General features: G+C 48.3%; 1 protein-coding gene across 1 annotated transcript in view; it reads right to left on the minus strand.

Moving 5' to 3' along the window:
- Positions 1 to 903: 903 nt before the first annotated feature.
- The window catches only part of LOC106564102 (ADP-ribosylation factor-binding protein GGA2), a 30,989-nt gene continuing 9,708 nt past the window's right edge, over positions 904 to 22,184 (minus strand). The window contains exons 5-17 of the mRNA XM_045690625.2: positions 21,876 to 21,999; positions 21,296 to 21,396; positions 21,134 to 21,214; positions 20,876 to 21,013; positions 20,342 to 20,423; positions 5,401 to 5,520; positions 4,792 to 5,061; positions 4,535 to 4,596; positions 4,168 to 4,289; positions 3,920 to 4,077; positions 3,106 to 3,275; positions 2,645 to 2,755; positions 904 to 1,523 (exon numbers count right to left, since the gene is read on the minus strand). Of these exons, the coding sequence (XP_045546581.2) occupies positions 1,407 to 1,523; positions 2,645 to 2,755; positions 3,106 to 3,275; positions 3,920 to 4,077; positions 4,168 to 4,289; positions 4,535 to 4,596; positions 4,792 to 5,061; positions 5,401 to 5,520; positions 20,342 to 20,423; positions 20,876 to 21,013; positions 21,134 to 21,214; positions 21,296 to 21,396; positions 21,876 to 21,999 (1,656 nt within the window). The 3' untranslated portion in view covers positions 904 to 1,406. The remainder of the gene's footprint in view (positions 1,524 to 2,644; positions 2,756 to 3,105; positions 3,276 to 3,919; positions 4,078 to 4,167; positions 4,290 to 4,534; positions 4,597 to 4,791; positions 5,062 to 5,400; positions 5,521 to 20,341; positions 20,424 to 20,875; positions 21,014 to 21,133; positions 21,215 to 21,295; positions 21,397 to 21,875; positions 22,000 to 22,184) is intronic.

The raw sequence follows: 22,184 nt of genomic DNA on the forward strand, positions 1-22,184 counted from the left end.
AGGCACTGGGATAGGGACCAGAAGGTTACAGGTTCTAATCTTGTGGACTAGGCACTGGGATAGGGACCAGAAGGTTACAGGTTCTAATCTTGTGGACTAGGTACTGGGATAGGAACCAGCTTACAGGTTCTAATCTTGTGGACTAGGCACTGGGATAGGGACCAGAAGGTTACAGGTTCTAATCTTGTGGACTAGGCACTGGGATAGGGACCAGAAGGTTACAGGTTCTAATCTTGTGGACTAGGCACTGGGATAGGGACCATAAGGTTACAGGTTCTAATCTTGTGGACTAGGTACTGGGATAGGGACCAGCTTACAGGTTCTAATCTTGTGGACTAGGCACTGGGATAGGGACCAGAAGGTTACAGGTTCTAATCTTGTGGACTAGGCACCAGAAGGTTACAGGTTCTAATCTTGTGGACTAGGCACTGGGATAGGGACCAGCTTACAGGTTCTAATCTTGTGGACTAGGCACTGGGATAGGGACCAGAAGGTTACAGGTTCTAATCTTGTGGGATAGGGACCAGGTTACAGGTTCTAATCTTGTGGACTAGGCACCAGAAGGTTACAGGTTCTAATCTTGTGGACTAGGATCTGGGATGGGGACCAGGTTACAGGTTCTAATCTTGTGGACTAGGATCTGGGATGGGGACCAGGTTACAGGTTCTAATCTTGTGGACTAGACACTGGGATAGGGACCAGAAGGTTACAGGTTCTAATCTTGTGGACTAGGCACTGGGATAGGGACCAGAAGGTTACAGGTTCTAATCTTGTGGACTAGACACTGGGATAGGGACCAGAAGGTTACAGGTTCTAATCTTGTGGACTAGGAACTGGGATAGGGACCAGGTTACAGGTTCTAATCTACCTTTTCTCAAAGAATGACCACAGAAGACTTCCAGATAAGAACAGCATTCTTTGTTTTATTGATCACAGATTTCAGAGTGTAGTATCTGAGGAATCAATCAATCAATCAGACTTTGAACAAAAACACAACAAGCAGCTCACACAGGAGCCAGGTGAACAACAGGTCAGTAGCAGAGGCACCTGGTTCACCTGGTCTAGTTTGGTATAAAAAGGTGGAGAAACGTAACCCAGGTGGGTCATTTGGCATGGAGTTGGCAAAGCCGGGTCAATCAGACAAACAGAAGAACACACACACCTAACACTAGACTGGTCTCCCAGAGCTTACTTCAAATACTAAATAAATATCCATTTTTAAGAACCTCCAAGGATGACCACAGATCACATGACCAACTACATGACGTCAAGGCAGCGATCGCAGAGGGTTCCACATTCTGCCGCAGAACCTTTCTCTATCAGGTACCAGAATATTTCTCTGTCAGATTCTAGAATGTCTATCTCTATCTGTCAGGTTCTAGAATTCCATGCAGGGTTCTCTCAGATCAGAGGCCCATCCAGGAGACCCAGTCAGGGAAGTCCTCCACCTCTCCCATCTCACTGAGGCTCTGCTCTCCATCACCGTGGACCAGGGTCAGCTTGTAGCGCAGACGTACCTTACGCTGGAGGGAGATAACACACAAACCATCACCATTCTATCAAACACACCTGACGCTGGGAGGGAGATAACACACAAACCATCACCATTCTATCAAACACACCTGACGCTGGAGGGAGATAACACACAAACCATCACCATTCTATCAAACACACCTGATGCTGGGAGGGAGATAACACACAAACCATCACCATTCTATCAAACACACCTGATGCTGGGAGGGAGATAACACACAAACCATCACCATTCTATCAAACACACCTGACGCTGGGAGGGAGATAACACACAAACCATCACCATTCTATCAAACACACCTGACGCTGGGAGGGAGATAACACACAAACCATCACCATTCTATCAAACACACCTGATGCTGGGAGGGAGATAACACACAAACCATCACCATTCTATCAAAAACACCTAACGCTGAAGGGAGGATAACACAAACCATCACATCAAACACACCTGACGCTGGGAGGGAGGATAACACACAAACCATCACATCAAACACACCTGACGCTGGGAGGGAGATAACACACAAACCATCACCATTCTAATCAAACACACCTAACGCTGAAGGGAGGATAACACACAAACCATCACCATTCTATCAAACACACCTAACGCTGAAGGGAGGATAACACACAAACCATCACATCAAACACACCTAACGCTGAAGGGAGGATAACACACAAACCATCACATCAAACACACCTGACGCTGGGAGGGAGATAACACACAAACCATCACCATTCTAATCAAACACACCTAACGCTGGAGGGAGGATAACACACAAACCATCACCATTCTAATCAAACACACCTAACGCTGGAGGGAGGATAACACACAAACCATCACCATTCACACCTAACGCTGGAGGGAGATAACACATCAAAGGCACATTGTCAACAAGCCACTGTACTTGACATTCAAAGTTAATAAACCCTTGAGATAGCATCCACAGCTTTTACCCTGAACGTGATCGCCACGAACGTCAGGGAGATTGCCTTTAAAAGCCACCTTGTTGATGATGCGCCTATGAATGAATGCCGGCCAAGTCACAGGTCTGACGATAACAAAACAATCTCTGTGTTTCCAGTTTGTCAGGTTGAGCAGTAGACTCACCCTGTGTGGGTTGGAGAGGAGCAGTATCTGAGAGAGGGCAGCAGGGGGAAGCAGAGGGTTGTAGGAGGGGAGGTCATTCCCTGAAGACGGCTGGAGCTTCACTGTCATGGTCTGGAGGACAGACAGAGAGATCAGTCAGCTAGCCAGTGAGCCAGCCAGTCATTCAGTCAGCCAGACAGTCATTCAGTAAGATCAATCAATCAGTCCAGGGTTCTCACACCTTCTTAAACATCAAATTCAAGGACTTTCCAGGCCCAATTCCCTCAAATTCAAGGACCCGTGGAAACCCTGACAGTCAGTCATTCAATCAGTCATTCAGTCAACCAGTCATTGCTGGAAACGAAGGATTCATTAGACAAGGAGAGAGACTGTTTAAAGTTAAAGCCTTCAAGCATTGGAAGGACTTAAAGAATGTAGGAGTTTAAAAATGTCTTGTCCATGTTTGGGCGTTTGTCTGTTACCTTGGGAACAGCAGCCTGAAACAGGATGTCTTTAACAGGAAGTGAGGAGGTGTTCACCGTGGAGACGATAACCACAGCAACGTTAGGGTGTCCCGGGGGCGGGTCTTTGGCAAAATGGAGGGAAACATGGACGCCATTCTGGTCGTACACTGTGATCGGCTCCAATCGACCTATCGGAGACATTCAGGAAATGAACACCTCAGACGTGCCAACATGGAACAGATGACTTGAAATAGAAAACACAAGAGGTATCCATTAACATGAATGACTACAGATAACTGTAGTGACAACACTGTAACTCCTAGTGTGCATCCAAAATGGCTCCTTATATAGTGCACCCATAGGGCTCTGGTCAAAAGAAGTGCACTCTAAAGGAATTAGGATGCAATTTGGGACACACTTTTCTGTGTATTACTGTGTTTAACCTGTTGGGGCTAGGGGGCAGTATTTTCACGGCCGGATGAAAAACGTACCCAATCTGAACAGTTTACTACTCTGGCCCAGAAACTAGAATATGCATATTATAGTAGATTTGGATAGAAAACACTCTGAAGTTTCTAAAACTGTTTGAATGGTGTCTGTAAGTATAACAGGACTCATACGGCAGGCAAAAACCTGAGAAAAATACAAGCAGGAAATGAAAATCTTGTGGCTGTACTATTTTCAAGTCATTGCCAATTGAACACACAGTGACAAAGGATTCAATGACAAAAACTAGGGCTGTGTTCCAAATGGTACCCTTTTACCAACTATCCCTGATTAAAAACAGTGCACTCTATAGGGAATAGGGTGCCATTTTAGGACATAACCTTACTTGGTTTAATGGATTCCAGCGGGATGTGGATCTCTGCTAAGGATTCTGGGAGATTGAAGCTCTCTGATTTCACTGGAGATCCTGACTCTGTCATTGGCTGACTCTGTGAGTTTGATGGTGATCCTGACATCACAATTGGACGATTCTGAAGGAACGCCCTGATGGGAAGAAGAAAAGATTGAATCATCAAGACATCTCTGTCTCAAGGCATCTCTGTCTCTCGCTTTCTTTCTCAATCCATCCCTCACCAGTCAGTCCCATTTGACGAGCCACTGCCGCAACCCCGGGCCACCAGTGGGTGGTCTCTCCCTCCACACACCCACGTGGTCAGGGAATGGTCTCTCCCTGTGTTCTCCTCTCCTCCTCTCATCTGAAATAAAGGGGGGTGGAGAATAGGCATCTGTGTTGAAGAGGAACAAATCAGTGTAAATATGATCTGGTGTTGTTATGACCCTATGGGCCCTGGTCTAAAGTAGTGCACTATGTAGGGAATAGGGTGCCATTCTGGTCAAAAGTAGTGTACTATGTAGGGAATAGTGAGCCATTCTGGTCAAAAGTAGTGCACTATGTAGGGAATAGGGAGCCATTTAGGGTGCATACAGAGGTAAATGTTACCTGAAGTAGTTCATGGCAGTATGTGCTGCTCTGGCTTTGAGACGATGCTGGTTTATGCAGCCCTGAATAAAGAACACATGTATCCCTGTTAACATTAGACACAGAACCACATCATGAACATGTCAACACAAACACTATTACAGTCCAGATACAGGAAGTGAATACTGCTTCATAACACATCTGGATCATGAAGACATCACAGCAGAAACATCCACATGAAAGGGGGGACGTTCTAAAGAAACAGAACCTGTACGAACCTGTCACGTCCAGATCGATTAGAGATAGGAGAGTACTGTTGAGCCGTTGACGGGAGAGAGGAGAGGAGGGAGGGGAGGAAGAGGAGGGAGGAGGGGTGCCAAGGCGAGGCTGGGAGGTAGAGGGGGAGGAGGACAGGAAGGAGGAGACGTGGTGGGGAGGTGAGACGGAGGAAGACATGTCTTTAGAAGGTGGTCTATGGGTCTGTGGAGAGTCCAGGGCCGACAGGTCTATTAGATGGTAACTCTTTATCTCTCTGGGGCTGCTGGGACCTGGGGATGGAGACTATATGAAAATACAACCACTGAGATTCACACTGAAACAACACGTCCTCTATGAAGTCACACTACAACACTAGAACAGAACACAGAACACTAGAACACACACAAGGTACTCTGTCCTAGGGATAGCGACAACACTCCACTGACATGACAACACAGAGACATTCAGACTGAAACACCACTACAACACTAGAACACACACACGGTTCTCTGCCAAATTGAAAACCTTGGAGGGGGGAGGAACAAACAAGACAACACACACTGTTAGTAGACCTTGACAGACAAAACCACAATGTATGAGTGGTGTAGAGAGGAGCTAGACAGATGTACCGTTGTTTATGGAGCCCTCTCCTCCTCCTCCTCTCATCCTGTTGCTCTCTCTCCCCCCCATCATATCTTTATACATGTTGACCACCAGGGTCAGCTCATCATTGGCCTGCAGGATCTGAGCTGGAATGAAAGGAACATAACACGAAAGACAAGAATGAACAGAACATGAAAGACAATAAATTGGGCAGCAGGTAGCCTAGCTAGCAGTTAGAGCATTGGGTCAGTAGCCTAGCTAGCAGTTAGAGCATTGGGTCAGTAGCCTAGCAAGCAGTTAGAGCATTGGGTCAGTAACCAGCAGGTAACCTAGCTAGCAGTTACAGCATTGGGTCAGTAACCAGCAGGTAGCCTAGCTAACAGTTAGAGCATTGGGTCAGTAGCCTAGCCTACAGTTAGAGCATTAGGTCAGTAGCCTAGCTAGCAGTTACAGCATTGGGTCAGTAACTAGCAGGTAGCCTAGCTAAAATTTAGAGCATTGGGTCAGTAACCTAGCTAGCAGTTACAGCATTGGGTCAGTAACCAGCAGGTAACCTAGCTAGCAGTTAGAGCATTGGGTCAGTAACCTAGCTAGCAGTTAGAGCATTGGGTGAGTAACCAGCAGGTAAACTAGCTAGCAGTTAGAGCATTGGGTTAGTAACCTAGCTAGCAGTTAGAGCATTGGGTCAGTAACCAGCAGGTAGCCTAGCTAGCAGTTAGAGCATTGGGTTAGTAACCTCGCTAGCTAGCAGTGAGAGCATTGGGTCTGTAACCAGTAGGTAACCTAGCTAGTAGTTACAGCATTGGGTCAGTAACCAGCAGGTAGCCTAGCTAACAGTTAGAGCATTGGGTCAGTAACCTAGCTAGCAGTTAGAGCATTGGGTCAGTAACCAGCAGGTAGCCTAGCTAGCAGTTAGACCATTGGGTCAGTAACCAGCAGGTAGCCTAGCTAACAGTTAGAGCATTGGGTCAGTAGCCTAGCCTACAGTTAGAGCATTAGGTCAGTAGCCTAGCTAGCAGTTAGAGCATTGGGTCAGTAACTAGCAGGTAGCCTAGCAAACAGTTAGGGCATTGTGCCATTAACCTAACTAGCAGTTAGAGCATTGGGTGAGTAACCAGAAAGTAAACCTAGCTAGCAGTTAGAGTATTGGGTCAGTAACCAGCAGGTAGCCTAGCTAGCAGTTAGACCATTGGGTCAGTAACCAGCAGGTAGCCTAGCTAGCAGTTAGAGCATTGGCTCAGTAGCCTAGCTAGCAGTTAGAGCATTGGGTCAGTAACCAGCAGGTAGCCTAGCTAGCAGTTAGAGCATTGGGAAAGTAACCAGCAGGTAACCTAGCTAGCAGTTAGAGCATTGGGTAAGTAACCAGCAGGTAGCCTAGCTAACAGTTAGAGCATTGGGTCAGTAACCTAGCTAGCAGTTAGAGCATTGGGTCAGTAACCAGCAGGTAGCCTAGCTAGCAGTTAGAGCATTGGGCAGTAACCTAGCTAGCAGTTAGAGCATTGTTTGAGTAACCAGCAGGTAACCTACCTAGCAGTTAGAGCATTGGGTCAGTAACCAGCAGGTAAACTAGCTAGCAGTTAGAGCATTGGGTCAGTAACCATTAGGTAACCTAGCTAGCAGTTACAGCACTGGGTCAGTAACCAGCAGGTAACCTAGCTAGCAGTTAGAGCATTGGGTCAGTAACCAGCAGGTAACCTAGCTAGCAGTTACAGCATTGGGTCAGTAACCAGCAGGTAACCTAGCTAGCAGTTACAGCATTGGGTCAGCAACCAGCAGGTAACCTAGCTAGCAGTTACAGCATTGGGTCAGCAACCAGCAGGTAACCTAGCTAGCAGTTACAGCATTGGGTCAGTAACCAGCAGGTAACCTAGCTAGCAGTTACAGCATTGGGTCAGCAACCAGCAGGTAACCTAGCTAGAGGTTACAGCATTGGGTCAGCAACCTAGCTAGCAGTTAGAGCATTGTTTGAGTAACCAGCAGGTAACCTAGCTAGCAGTTAGAGCATTGGGTCAGTAACCAGCAGGTAAACTAGCTAACAGTTAGAGCATTGGGTCAGTAGCCTAGCTAGCAGTTAGAGCATTGGGTCAGTAACCAGCAGGTAATCTAGCTAACAGTTAGAGCATTGGGTCAGTAACCTGCAGGTAGCCTAGCTAACAGTTAGAGCATTGGGTCAGTAGCCTAGCTAGCAGTTAGAGCATTGGGTCAGTAACCAGCAGGTAACCTAGCTAACAGTTAGAGCATTGGGTCAGTAACCAGCAGGTAGCCTAGCTAACAGTTAGAGCATTGGGTAAGTAACCTAGCTAGCAGTTAAAGCATTGGGTCAGTAGCCTAGCTAGCAGTTAGAGCATTGGGTCAGTAACCAGCAGGTAACCTAGCTAGCAGTTAGAGCATTGAGTCAGTAACCTAGCTAGCAGTTAGAGCATTGTTTGAGTAACCAGCAGGTAACCTAGCTAGCAGTTAGAGCATTGGGTCAGTAACCAGCAGGTAGCCTAGCTAACAGTTAGAGCATTGGGTCAGTAACCAGCAGGTAACCTAGCTAACAGTTAGAGCATTGGGTCAGTAACCAGCAGGTAACCTAGCTAGCAGTTAGAGCGTTGGTTCAGTAACCAGCAGGTAACCTTGCTAGCAGTTAGAGCGTTGGGTCAGTAACCTCGCTAGCTAGCAGTGAGAGCATTGGGTCAGTAACCAGTAGGTAACCTAGCTAGCAGTTACAGCATTGGGTCAGTAACCAGCAGGTAACCTAGCTAGCAGTTAGAGCATTGGGTCAGTAACCTAGCTAGCAGTTAGAGCATTGGGTCAGTAACCAGCAGGTAACCTAGCTAGCAGTTAGAGCATTGGGTCAGTAACCAGCAGGTAGCCTAGCTAGCAGTTAGAGCATTGGGTCAGTAACCTCGCTAGCTAGCAGTGAGAGCATTGGGTCAGTAACCAGTAGGTAACCTAGCTAGCAGTTACAGCATTGGGTCAGTAACCGGCAGGTAAACTGGCTAGCAGTTAGAGCATTGGGTCAGTAACCTAGTTAGCAGTTAGAGCATTGGGTCAGTAACCTAGCTAGCAGTTACAGCATTGGGTAAGTAACCAACAGGTAGCCTAGCTAACAGTTAGAGCATTGGGTCAGTAACCTAGCTAGCAGTTAGAGCATTGGGTCAGTAACCAGCAGGTAGCCTAGCTAGCAGTTAGAGCATTGGCTCAGTAGCCTATGTAACAGTGTAGGTTCCGTCCCTCTCTTCGCCCCAACCTGGGCTCGAACCAGGGACCCTTGCACACATCAACAACTGACACCCCACGAAGCATCGTTACCCATCGCGCCACAAAAGCCGCGGCCCTTGCAACGCAAGGGGCAACCCTACTTCAGGTCTCAGAGCGAGTGACGTCACCGATTGAAACGCTATTAGCGCGCACCACCGCTAACTAACTAGCCATTTCACATCGGTTACACCTAGCTAGCAGTTAGAGCATTGGGTCAGTAACCAGCAGGTAGCCTAGCTAGCAGTTAGAGCATTGGGTAAGTAACCAGCAGGTAACCTAGCTAGCAGTTAGAGCATTGGGTAAGTAACCAGCAGGTAGCCTAGCTAACAGTTAGAGCATTGGGTCAGTAACCTAGCTAGCAGTTAGAGCATTGGGTCAGTAACCAGCAGGTAGCCTAGCTAGCAGTTAGAGCATTGGGCAGTAACCTAGCTAGCAGTTAGAGCATTGGGTCAGTAACCAGCAGGTAGCCTAGCTAGCAGTTAGAGCATTGGCTCAGTAGCCTAGCTAGCAGTTAGAGCATTGGGTCAGTAACCAGCAGGTAGCCTAGCTAGCAGCTAGAGCATTGGGTAAGTAACCAGCAGGTAACCTAGCTAACAGTTAGAGCATTGGGTCAGTAACCAGCAGGTAGCCTAGCTAACAGTTAGAGCACTGGGTAAGTAACCTAGCTAGCAGTTAAAGCATTGGGTCAGTAGCCTAGCTAGCAGTTAGAGCATTGGGTCAGTAACCAGCAGGTAACCTAGCTAGCAGTTAGAGCATTGGGTCAGTAACCAGCAGGTAGCCTAGCTAGCAGTTAGAGCATTGGGTCAGTAACCTCGCTAGCTAGCAGTGAGAGCATTGGGTCAGTAACCAGTAGGTAACCTAGCTAGCAGTTACAGCATTGGGTCAGTAACCGGCAGGTAAACTAGCTAGCAGTTAGAGCATTGGGTCAGTAACCTAGTTAGCAGTTAGAGCATTGGGTCAGTAACCTAGCTAGCAGTTACAGCATTGGGTAAGTAACCAACAGGTAGCCTAGCTAACAGTTAGAGCATTGGGTCAGTAACCTAGCTAGCAGTTAGAGCATTGGGTCAGTAACCAGCAGGTAGCCTAGCTAGCAGTTAGAGCATTGGCTCAGTAGCCTATGTAACAGTGTAGGTTCCGTCCCTCTCTTCGCCCCAACCTGGGCTCGAACCAGGGACCCTTGCACACATCAACAACTGACACCCCACGAAGCATCGTTACCCATCGCGCCACAAAAGCCGCGGCCCTTGCAACGCAAGGGGCAACCCTACTTCAGGTCTCAGAGCGAGTGACGTCACCGATTGAAACGCTATTAGCGCGCACCACCGCTAACTAACTAGCCATTTCACATCGGTTACACCTAGCTAGCAGTTAGAGCATTGGGTCAGTAACCAGCAGGTAGCCTAGCTAGCAGTTAGAGCATTGGGTAAGTAACCAGCAGGTAACCTAGCTAGCAGTTAGAGCATTGGGTAAGTAACCAGCAGGTAGCCTAGCTAACAGTTAGAGCATTGGGTCAGTAACCTAGCTAGCAGTTAGAGCATTGGGTCAGTAACCAGCAGGTAGCCTAGCTAGCAGTTAGAGCATTGGGCAGTAACCTAGCTAGCAGTTAGAGCATTGGGTCAGTAACCAGCAGGTAGCCTAGCTAGCAGTTAGAGCATTGGCTCAGTAGCCTAGCTAGCAGTTAGAGCATTGGGTCAGTAACCAGCAGGTAGCCTAGCTAGCAGCTAGAGCATTGGGTAAGTAACCAGCAGGTAACCTAGCTAACAGTTAGAGCATTGGGTCAGTAACCAGCAGGTAGCCTAGCTAACAGTTAGAGCACTGGGTCAGTAACCTAGCAGCGTGCAGGGTCAGAGCCTAGCTAGCAGTTAGAGCATTGGGTCAGTAACCAGCAGGTAACCTAGCTAGCAGTTAGAGCATTGAGTCAGTAACCTAGCTAGCAGTTAGAGCATTGTTTGAGTAACCAGCAGGTAACCTAGCTAGCAGTTAGAGCATTGGGTCAGTAACCAGCAGGTAGCCTAGCTAACAGTTAGAGCATTGGGTCAGTAGCCTAGCCAGCAGTTAGAGCATTGGGTCAGTAACCAGCAGGTAACCTAGCTAGCAGTTACAGCATTGGGTCAGTAACCAGCAGGTAGCCTAGCTAACAGTTAGAGCATTGGGTCAGTAACCTAGCTAGCAGTTAGAGCATTGGGTCAGTAACACGCAGGTAGCCTAGCTAGCAGTTAGACCATTGGGTCAGTAACCAGCAGGTAGCCTAGCTAACAGTTAGAGCATTGGGTCAGTAGCCTAGCCTACAGTTAGAGCATTAGGTCAGTAGCCTAGCTAGCAGTTAGAGCATTGGGTCAGTAACTAGCAGGTAGCCTAGCTAAAATTTAGAGCATTGGGTCAGTAACCTAGCTAGCAGTTGCAGCATTGGGTCAGTAACCAGCAGGTAACCTAGCTAACAGTTAGAGCATTGGGTCAGTAACCTAGCTAGCAGTTAGAGCATTGGGTGAGTAACCAGCAGGTAAACTAGCTAGCAGTTAGAGCATTGGGTTAGTAACCTAGCTAGCAGTTAGAGCATTGGGTCAGTAACCAGCAGGTAGCCTAGCTAGCAGTTAGAGCATTGGGTTAGTAACCTCGCTAGCTAGCAGTGAGAGCATTGGGTCTGTAACCAGTAGGTAACCTAGCTAGCAGTTACAGCATTGGGTCAGTAACCAGCAGGTAGCCTAGCTAACAGTTAGAGCATTGGGTCAGTAACCTAGCTAGCAGTTAGAGCATTGGGTCAGTAACCAGCAGGTAGCCTAGCTAGCAGTTAGACCATTGGGTCAGTAACCAGCAGGTAGCCTAGCTAACAGTTAGAGCATTGGGTCAGTAGCCTAGCCTACAGTTAGAGCATTAGGTCAGTAACCTAGCTAGTAGTTAGAGCATTGGGTCAGTAACCAGCAGGTAGCCTAGCAAACAGTTAGGGCATTGTGCCATTAACCTAGCTAGCAGTTAGAGCATTGGGTCAGTAACCAGCAGGTAGCCTAGCTAGCAGTTAGAGCATTGGGCAGTAACTAGCTGGTAGCCTAGCTAGCACTTACAGCATTGGGTCAGTAACCAGCAGGTAGCCTAGGTAGCAGTTAGAGCATTGGGTCAATAACCAGCAGGTAAACTAGCTAGCAGTTAGAGCATTGGGTCAGTAACCTAGCTAGCAGTTAGAGCATTGGGTCAGTAACCAGCAGGTAGCCTAGCTAGCAGTTAGTACATTGGGTCAGTAACCAGCAGGTAAACTAGCTAGCAGTTAGAGCATTGGGTCAGTAACCAGCAGGTAACCTAGCTAGCAGTTACAGCGTTGGGTCAGTAACCAGCAGGTAACCTAGCTAGCAGTTAGAGCGTTGGGTCAGTAACCTCGCTAGCTAGCAGTGAGAGCATTGGGTCAGTAACCAGTAGGTAACCTAGCCAGCAGTTACAGCATTGGGTCAGTAACCAGCAGGTAACCTAGCTAGCAGTTAGAGCATTTGGTCAGTAACCTAGCTAGCAGTTAGAGCATTGGGTCAGTAACCAGCAGGTAACCTAGCTAGCAGTTAGAGCATTGGGTCAGTAACCAGCAGGTAGCCTAGCTAGCAGTTAGAGCATTGGGCAGTAACTAGCTGGTAGCCTAGCTAGCACTTACAGCATTGGGTCAGTAACCAGCAGGTAGCCTAGGTAGCAGTTAGAGCATTGGGTCAATAACCAGCAGGTAAACTAGCTAGCAGTTAGAGCATTGGGTCAGTAACCTAGCTAGCAGTTAGAGCATTGGGTCAGTAACCAGCAGGTAGCCTAGCTAGCAGTTAGTACATTGGGTCAGTAACCAGCAGGTAAACTAGCTAGCAGTTAGAGCATTGGGTCAGTAACCAGCAGGTAACCTAGCTAGCAGTTACAGCGTTGGGTCAGTAACCAGCAGGTAACCTAGCTAGCAGTTAGAGCGTTGGGTCAGTAACCTCGCTAGCTAGCAGTGAGAGCATTGGGTCAGTAACCAGTAGGTAACCTAGCCAGCAGTTACAGCATTGTGTCAGTAACCAGCAGGTAACCTAGCTAGCAGTTAGAGCATTGGGTCAGTAACCTAGCTAGCAGTTAGAGCATTGGGTCAGTAACCAGCAGGTAACCTAGCTAGCAGTTAGAGCATTGGGTCAGTAACCAGCAGGTAGCCTAGCTAGCAGTTAGAGCATTGGGTCAGTAACCTCGCTCGCTAGCAGTGAGAGCATTGGGTCAGTAACCAGTAGGTAACCTAGCTAGCAGTTACAGCATTGGGTCAGTAACCGGCAGGTAAACTAGCTAGCAGTTAGAGCATTGGGTCAGTAACCGGCAGGTAAACTAGCTAGCAGTTAGAGCATTGGGTCAGTAACCTAGTTAGCAGTTAGAGCATTGGGTCAGTAACCTAGCTAGCAGTTACAGCATTGGGTAAGTAACCAACAGGTAGCCTAGCTAACAGTTAGAGCATTGGGTCAGTAACCTAGCTAGCAGTTAGAGCATTGGGTCAGTAACCAGCAGGTAGCCTAGCTAGCAGTTAGACCATTGGGTCAGTAACCAGCAGGTAGCCTAGCTAACAGTTAGAGCATTGGGTCAGTAGCCTAGCCTACAGTTAGAGCATTAGGTCAGTAACCTAGCTAGTAGTTAGAGCATTGGGTCAGTAACCAGCAGGTAGCCTAGCAAACAGTTAGGGCATTGTGCCATTAACCTAGCTAGCAGTTAGAGCATTGGGTCAGTAACCAGCAGGTAGCCTAGCTAGCAGTTAGAGCATTGGGCAGTAACTAGCTGGTAGCCTAGCTAGCACTTACAGCATTGGGTCAGTAACCAGCAGGTAGCGTAGGTAGCAGTTAGAGCATTGGGTCAATAACCAGCAGGTAAACTAGCTAGCAGTTAGAGCATTGGGTCAGTAACCTAGCTAGCAGTTAGAGCATTGGGTCAATAACCAGCAGGTAAACTAGCTAGCAGTTAGAGCATTGGGTCAGTAACCTAGCTAGCAGTTAGAGCATTGGGTCAGTAACCAGCAGGTAGCCTAGCTAGCAGTTAGTACATTGGGTCAGTAACCAGCAGGTAAACTAGCTAGCAGTTAGTGCATTGGGTCAGTAACCAGCAGGTAACCTAGCTAGCAGTTACAGCGTTGGGTCAGTAACCAGCAGGTAACCTAGCTAGCAGTGAGAGCATTGGGTCAGTAACCACTAGGTAACCTAGCCAGCAGTTACAGCATTGGGTCAGTAACCAGCAGGTAACCTAGCTAGCAGTTAGAGCATTTGGTCAGTAACCTAGCTAGCAGTTAGAGCATTGGGTCAGTAACCAGCAGGTAACCTAGCTAGCAGTTAGAGCATTGGGTCAGTAACCTAGCTAGCAGTTAGAGCATTGGGTCAGTAACCAGCAGGTAGCCTAGCTAGCAGTTAGTACATTGGGTCAGTAACCAGCAGGTAAACTAGCTAGCAGTTAGAGCATTGGGTCAGTAACCAGCAGGTAACCTAGGTAGCAGTTACAGCGTTGGGTCAGTAACCAGCAGGTAACCTAGCTAGCAGTGAGAGCATTGGGTCAGTAACCAGTAGGTAACCTAGCCAGCAGTTACAGCATTGGGTCAGTAACCAGCAGGTAACCTAGCTAGCAGTTAGAGCATTTGGTCAGTAACCTAGCTAGCAGTTAGAGCATTGGGTCAGTAACCAGCAGGTAACCTAGCTAGCAGTTAGAGCATTGGGTCAGTAACCAGCAGGTAGCCTAGCTAGCAGTTAGAGCATTGGGCAGTAACTAGCTGGTAGCCTAGCTAGCACTTACAGCATTGGGTCAGTAACCAGCAGGTAGCCTAGGTAGCAGTTAGAGCATTGGGTCAATAACCAGCAGGTAAACTAGCTAGCAGTTAGAGCATTGGGTCAGTAACCTAGCTAGCAGTTAGAGCATTGGGTCAGTAACCAGCAGGTAGCCTAGCTAGCAGTTAGTACATTGGGTCAGTAACCAGCAGGTAAACTAGCTAGCAGTTAGAGCATTGGGTCAGTAACCAGCAGGTAACCTAGCTAGCAGTTACAGCGTTGGGTCAGTAACCAGCAGGTAACCTAGCTAGCAGTTAGAGCGTTGGGTCAGTAACCTCGCTAGCTAGCAGTGAGAGCATTGGGTCAGTAACCAGTAGGTAACCTAGCCAGCAGTTACAGCATTGTGTCAGTAACCAGCAGGTAACCTAGCTAGCAGTTAGAGCATTGGGTCAGTAACCTAGCTAGCAGTTAGAGCATTGGGTCAGTAACCAGCAGGTAACCTAGCTAGCAGTTAGAGCATTGGGTCAGTAACCAGCAGGTAGCCTAGCTAGCAGTTAGAGCATTGGGTCAGTAACCTCGCTCGCTAGCAGTGAGAGCATTGGGTCAGTAACCAGTAGGTAACCTAGCTAGCAGTTACAGCATTGGGTCAGTAACCGGCAGGTAAACTAGCTAGCAGTTAGAGCATTGGGTCAGTAACCTAGTTAGCAGTTAGATCATTGGGTCAGTAACCTAGCTAGCAGTTACAGCATTGGGTAAGTAACCAACAGGTAGCCTAGCTAACAGTTAGAGCATTGGGTCAGTAACCTAGCTAGCAGTTAGAGCATTGGGTCAGTAACCAGCAGGTAGCCTAGCTAGCAGTTAGACCATTGGGTCAGTAACCAGCAGGTAGCCTAGCTAACAGTTAGAGCATTGGGTCAGTAGCCTAGCCTACAGTTAGAGCATTAGGTCAGTAACCTAGCTAGTAGTTAGAGCATTGGGTCAGTAACCAGCAGGTAGCCTAGCAAACAGTTAGGGCATTGTGCCATTAACCTAGCTAGCAGTTAGAGCATTGGGTCAGTAACCAGCAGGTAGCCTAGCTAGCAGTTAGAGCATTGGGCAGTAACTAGCTGGTAGCCTAGCTAGCACTTACAGCATTGGGTCAGTAACCAGCAGGTAGCCTAGGTAGCAGTTAGAGCATTGGGTCAATAACCAGCAGGTAAACTAGCTAGCAGTTAGAGCATTGGGTCAGTAACCAGCAGGTAACCTAGCTAGCAGTTACAGCGTTGGGTCAGTAACCAGCAGGTAACCTAGCTAGCAGTTAGAGCGTTGGGTCAGTAACCTCGCTAGCTAGCAGTGAGAGCATTGGGTCAGTAACCAGTAGGTAACCTAGCCAGCAGTTACAGCATTGGGTCAGTAACCAGCAGGTAACCTAGCTAGCAGTTAGAGCATTTGGTCAGTAACCTAGCTAGCAGTTAGAGCATTGGGTCAGTAACCAGCAGGTAACCTAGCTAGCAGTTAGAGCATTGGGTCAGTAACCAGCAGGTAGCCTAGCTAGCAGTTAGAGCATTGGGCAGTAACTAGCTGGTAGCCTAGCTAGCACTTACAGCATTGGGTCAGTAACCAGCAGGTAGCCTAGGTAGCAGTTAGAGCATTGGGTCAATAACCAGCAGGTAAACTAGCTAGCAGTTAGAGCATTGGGTCAGTAACCTAGCTAGCAGTTAGAGCATTGGGTCAGTAACCAGCAGGTAGCCTAGCTAGCAGTTAGTACATTGGGTCAGTAACCAGCAGGTAAACTAGCTAGCAGTTAGAGCATTGGGTCAGTAACCAGCAGGTAACCTAGCTAGCAGTTACAGCGTTGGGTCAGTAACCAGCAGGTAACCTAGCTAGCAGTTAGAGCGTTGGGTCAGTAACCTCGCTAGCTAGCAGTGAGAGCATTGGGTCAGTAACCAGTAGGTAACCTAGCCAGCAGTTACAGCATTGTGTCAGTAACCAGCAGGTAACCTAGCTAGCAGTTAGAGCATTGGGTCAGTAACCTAGCTAGCAGTTAGAGCATTGGGTCAGTAACCAGCAGGTAACCTAGCTAGCAGTTAGAGCATTGGGTCAGTAACCAGCAGGTAGCCTAGCTAGCAGTTAGAGCATTGGGTCAGTAACCTCGCTCGCTAGCAGTGAGAGCATTGGGTCAGTAACCAGTAGGTAACCTAGCTAGCAGTTACAGCATTGGGTCAGTAACCGGCAGGTAAACTAGCTAGCAGTTAGAGCATTGGGTCAGTAACCTAGTTAGCAGTTAGAGCATTGGGTCAGTAACCTAGCTAGCAGTTACAGCATTGGGTAAGTAACCAACAGGTAGCCTAGCTAACAGTTAGAGCATTGGGTCAGTAACCTAGCTAGCAGTTAGAGCATTGGGCCAGTAACCAGCAGGTAGCCTAGCTAGCAGTTAGAGCATTGGGTAAGTAACCAGCAGGTAACCTAGCTAGCAGTTAGAGCATTGGGTAAGTAACCAGCAGGTAGCCTAGCTAACAGTTAGAGCATTGGGTCAGTAACCTAGCTAGCAGTTAGAGCATTGGGTCAGTAACCAGCAGGTAGCCTAGCTAGCAGTTAGAGCATTGGGCAGTAACCTAGCTAGCAGTTAGAGCATTGTTTGAGTAACCAGCAGGTAACCTACCTAGCAGTTAGAGCATTGGGTCAGTAACCAGCAGGTAAACTAGCTAGCAGTTAGAGCATTGGGTCAGTAACCATTAGGTAACCTAGCTAGCAGTTACAGCATTGGGTCAGTAACCAGCAGGTAACCTAGCTAGCAGTTACAGCATTGGGTCAGTAACCAGCAGGTAACCTAGCTAGCAGTTACAGCATTGGGTCAGCAACCTAGCTAGCAGTTAGAGCATTGTTTGAGTAACCAGCAGGTAACCTAGCTAGCAGTTAGAGCATTGGGTCAGTAACCAGCAGGTAAACTAGCTAACAGTTAGAGCATTGGGTCAGTAGCCTAGCTAGCAGTTAGAGCATTGGGTCAGTAACCAGCAGGTAACCTAGCTAACAGTTAGAGCATTGGGTCAGTAACCAGCAGGTAGCCTAGCTAACAGTTAGAGCATTGGGTCAGTAACCAGCAGGTAGCCTAGCTAACAGTTAGAGCATTGGGTAAGTAACCTAGCTAGCAGTTAAAGCATTGGGTCAGTAGCCTAGCTAGCAGTTAGAGCATTGGGTCAGTAACCAGCAGGTAACCTAGCTAGCAGTTAGAGCATTGAGTCAGTAACCTAGCTAGCAGTTAGAGCATTGTTTGAGTAACCAGCAGGTAACCTAGCTAGCAGTTAGAGCATTGGGTCAGTAACCAGCAGGTAGCCTAGCTAACAGTTAGAGCATTGGGTCAGTAGCCTAGCTAGCAGTTAGAGCATTGGGTCAGTAACCAGCAGGTAACCTAGCTAACAGTTAGAGCATTGGGTCAGTAACCAGCAGGTAACCTAGCTAACAGTTAGAGCATTGGGTCAGTAACCAGCAGGTAGCCTAGCTAACAGTTAGAGCATTGGGTAAGTAACCTAGCTAGCAGTTAGAGCATTGGGTAAGTAACCTAGCTAGCAGTTAAAGCATTGGGTCAGTAGCCTAGCTAGCAGTTAGAGCATTGGGTCAGTAACCAGCAGGTAACCTAGCTAGCAGTTAGAGAATTGGGTCAGTAACCAGCAGGTAGCCTAGCTAACAGTTAGAGCATTGGGTCAGTAGCCTAGCTAGCAGTTAGAGCATTGGGTCAGTAACCAGCAGGTAACCTAGCTAACAGTTAGAGCATTGGGTCAGTAACCAGCAGGTAGCCTAGCTAACAGTTAGAGCATTGGGTAAGTAACCTAGCTAGCAGTTAGAGCATTGGGTCAGTAACCAGCAGGTAACCTAGCCAGCAGTTAGAGCATTGGGTCAGTAACCTATCTAGCAGTTAGAGCATTGGGACAGTTACCAGCAGGTAGCCTAGCTAACAGTTAGAGCATTGGGTCAGTAACCTAGCTAGCAGTTAGAGCATTGGGACAGTTACCAGCAGGTAACCTAGCTAACAGTTAGAGCATTGGGTCAGTAACCAGCAGGTAGCCTAGCTAGCAGTTAGACCATTGGGTCAGTAACCAGCAGGTAGCCTAGCTAACAGTTAGAGCATTGGGTCAGTAGCCTAGCCTAGCAGTTAGAGCATTGGGTCAGTAACCTAGCTAGTAGTTAGAGCATTGGGTCAGTAACCAGCAGGTAACCTAGCTAGCAGTTAGAGCATTGGGTCAGTAACCTAGCTAGCAGTTAGAGCATTGGGCCAGTAACCAGCAGGTAACCTAGCTAGCAGTTAGAGAATTGGGTCAGTAACCAGCAGGTAACCTAGCTAACAGTTAGCTAGGTTACTGACCCAATGCTCTAACTGTTAGCTAGGTTACTGACCCAATGCTCAGGTAGCCTAGCTAACAGTTAGAGCATTGGGTCAGTAACCTAGCTAGCAGTTAGAGCATTGGGACAGTTACCAGCAGGTAACCTAGCTAACAGTTAGAGCATTGGGTCAGTAACCAGCAGGTAGCCTAGCTAGCAGTTAGACCATTGGGTCAGTAACCAGCAGGTAGCCTAGCTAACAGTTAGAGCATTGGGTCAGTAGCCTAGCCTACAGTTAGAGCATTGGGTCAGTAACCTAGCTAGTAGTTAGAGCATTGGGTCAGTAACCAGCAGGTAACCTAGCTAGCAGTTAGAGCATTGGGTCAGTAACCTAGCTAGCAGTTAGAGCATTGGGTCAGTAACCTAGCTAGCAGTTAGTGTATTGGGCCAGTAACCCTGACCCTGTAAAACAACACATTTCACTGCACCTATCCGGCCTATGGGACATTACAACATTTCACTTTTATTATGAAAAATAGTTCATAGTAGAGTAGAATTGAGGGAACAGATTAGACTCATAAATAGCCATAAGAGGACTGGCCACCCCCCAGAGCCTGGTTCATCTCTACCTGGTACAGCCACAAGACTGGCCACCCCCCAGAGCCTGGTTCATCTCTACCTGGTACAGCCACAAGACTGGCCACCCCCAGAGCATGGTTCATCTCTACCTGGTACAGCCAGAAGACTGGCCACCCCCCCCAGAGCCTGGTTCATCTCTACCTGGTACAGCCACAAGACTGGCCACCCCCCCAGAGCCTGGTTCATCTCTACCTGGTACAGCCAGAAGAGGACTGGCCACCCCCCAGAGCCTGGTTCCTCTCTACCTGGTACAGCCACAAGACTGGCCACCCCCCAGAGCCTGGTTCATCTCTACCTGGTACAGCCACAAGACTGGCCACCCCCCAGAGCCTGGTTCCTCTCTATCTGGTACAGCCAGAAGAGGACTGGCCACCCCCCAGAGCCTGGTTCCTCTCTACCTGGTACAGCCACAAGACTGGCCACCCCCCAGAGCCTGGTTCATCTCTACCTGGTACAGCCAGAAGACTGGCCACCCCCCCAGAGCCTGGTTCATCTCTACCTGGTACAGCCACAAGACTGGCCACCCCCCAGAGCCTGGTTCATCTCTACCTGGTACAGCCACAAGACTGGCCACCCCCCAGAGCCTGGTTCCTCTCTACCTGGTACAGCCAGAAGAGGACTGGCCACCCCCCAGGGCCTGGTTCCTCTCTACCTGGTACAGCCAGAAGACTGGCCACCCCCCCAGAGCCTGGTTCCTCTCTACCTGGTACAGCCAGAAGACTGGCCACCCCCCAGAGCCTGGTTCCTCTCTACCTGGTACAGCCAGAAGACTGGCTACCCCCCAGAGCCTGGTTCCTCTCTAGGTTTCTCCTAGGTTCTTGCCTTTCTAGAGACTAAATGATCAATGTAGATCTGGATACATAGAGACTAAATGATCAATGTAGATCTGGATACATAGAGACTAAATAATCAACGTAGATATGAATACATAGAGACTAAATGATCAACGTAAATCTGGATACATAGAGACTAAATAACCAACGTAGATATGAATACATAGAGACTAAATGATCAACGTAGATCTGGATACATAGAGACTAAATTATCAACGTAGATAAATTACCTAAAGCTTCGTCATCGTCGACGGTGTCACTGGCCAATCGGAAAAGGTTGGGTCTGAGCCTATCACAGCTCTCGTAGAGGGCCTAGAGGAAGGTCAGGATACACAGTCATGTGTTAGTACCGTCTGTGTACAGCACACACACACGGTATCTGTTTAGTGTACACACACACACACACACACACACACACCTACCTACCTTCAGGTGGTCAGTGTGGTGTGTGGAGGGCCCAGTTAGACAGTGTTGACAGAGAGAAACAGCCCCATACCTTCAGGTGGTCAGTGTGGTGTGTGGAGGGCCCAGTTAGACAGTGTTGACAGAGAGAAACAGCCCCATACCTTCAGGTGGTCAGTGTGGTGTGTGGAGGGCCCAGTTAGTGTTGACAGAGAGAAACAGCCCCATACCTTCAGGTGGTCAGTGTGGTGTGTGGAGGGCCCAGTTAGTGTTGACAGAGAGAAACAGCCCCATACCTTCAGGTGGTCAGTGTGGTGTGTGGAGGGCCCAGTTAGTGTTGACAGAGAGAAACAGCCCCATACCTTCAGGTTGTCAGTGTGGTGTGTGGAGGGCCCAGTGAGACAGTGTTGCCGTAGTAACTCTCTCAGCTGTCTGGTTCTGCTAGCGACCTCCTCCAGGGTAGAGACACGTCTAGATACACGCTCCGCTTTCTGCTGCTCCTACAGACAACAATACAGCAGTCAACCATCACCAACACACACACACACACACACACACACACACACACACACACACACACACACACACACACACACACACACACACACACACGGTCTCACTTCTTTGATGGTGTTCTTGATCAGTCTGTTGGCTGTCTGCAGATCTTCAGGACTACTGCTCTTCAGGAGTGTGGCTAACAACTGTAAACACACACACACATTAAGAGAGATAAGACAAGAAGATCAACTAAAAAAGGCTTTCTCTCTCTCTCACACACACACCTTGGCCTTGTCCTCCTGGTTGAACACAGAGTCCTCAGCTCGCTGTGAGGGAGGAGGCATCACAATGGTGTCTGGGAGTTTAGGGTCCTTCTTCACAAGGCCTGAAGAACAGACACGGAGAGACAATGAGTGGTTGTTTCCCCAAATGCCACCCGGTTCTCTTTACAGAGCCTGACCTTTGACCTGGGCCCACAGGTTGTAACGGTTCTGTATCATAATGGACCTTGTTTTTTAAACATGCGCTGGGCCTCCTGTAACTAAGCTGTAACAGTTCTAAGGTGCTAGAGTTCTAAGGTATAACGGTTATGAGCAGTAACAGACCTTGTTTCCTGAGCGATAGGCCTCCTGTTTCTAAGGTGCTAGAGTTCTAAGGTATAACGGTTCTGAGCAGTAACAGACCTTGTTTCCTGAGTGATAGGCCTCCTGGTTCTAAGGTGCTAGAGTTCTAAGGTATAACGGTTCTGAGCAGTAACAGACCTTGTTTCCTGAGTGATAGGCCTCCTGGTTCTAAGGTGCTAGAGTTCTAAGGTATAACAGCTCTGAGTAGTGGTTCAAAAGGTTCTGAGGTGTTGTAATGGACCTTGTTTCTTCAGCATGCGGTAGGCCTCCTGAATCTTGGGTTCTTCTTTGAGCCACAAAGTCCAGCTGTACAGAACCTCCGTCACCCTCAGCTTTACCTCCGCACCACTCCACTGACCCAGGAACTGCAGATCAATCAATCAATCACATGTATTTTCTAAAGCCTTTTTAACTTCAGCAGCAGTCACAAAGAGCTCTACAGTAACCCAGCCTAAACCACAAAGAGCTCTACAGTAACCCAGCCTAAACTACAGTAACCCAGCCTAAACTACAGGCTGGGTTACTGTCGTTTAGGCTGGGTTACTGTAGA

Source organism: Salmo salar, chromosome 12, assembly GCF_965601325.2.
Source record: "Salmo salar chromosome 12, fSalSal1, whole genome shotgun sequence".
Lineage (NCBI taxonomy): Eukaryota > Metazoa > Chordata > Actinopteri > Salmoniformes > Salmonidae > Salmo > Salmo salar.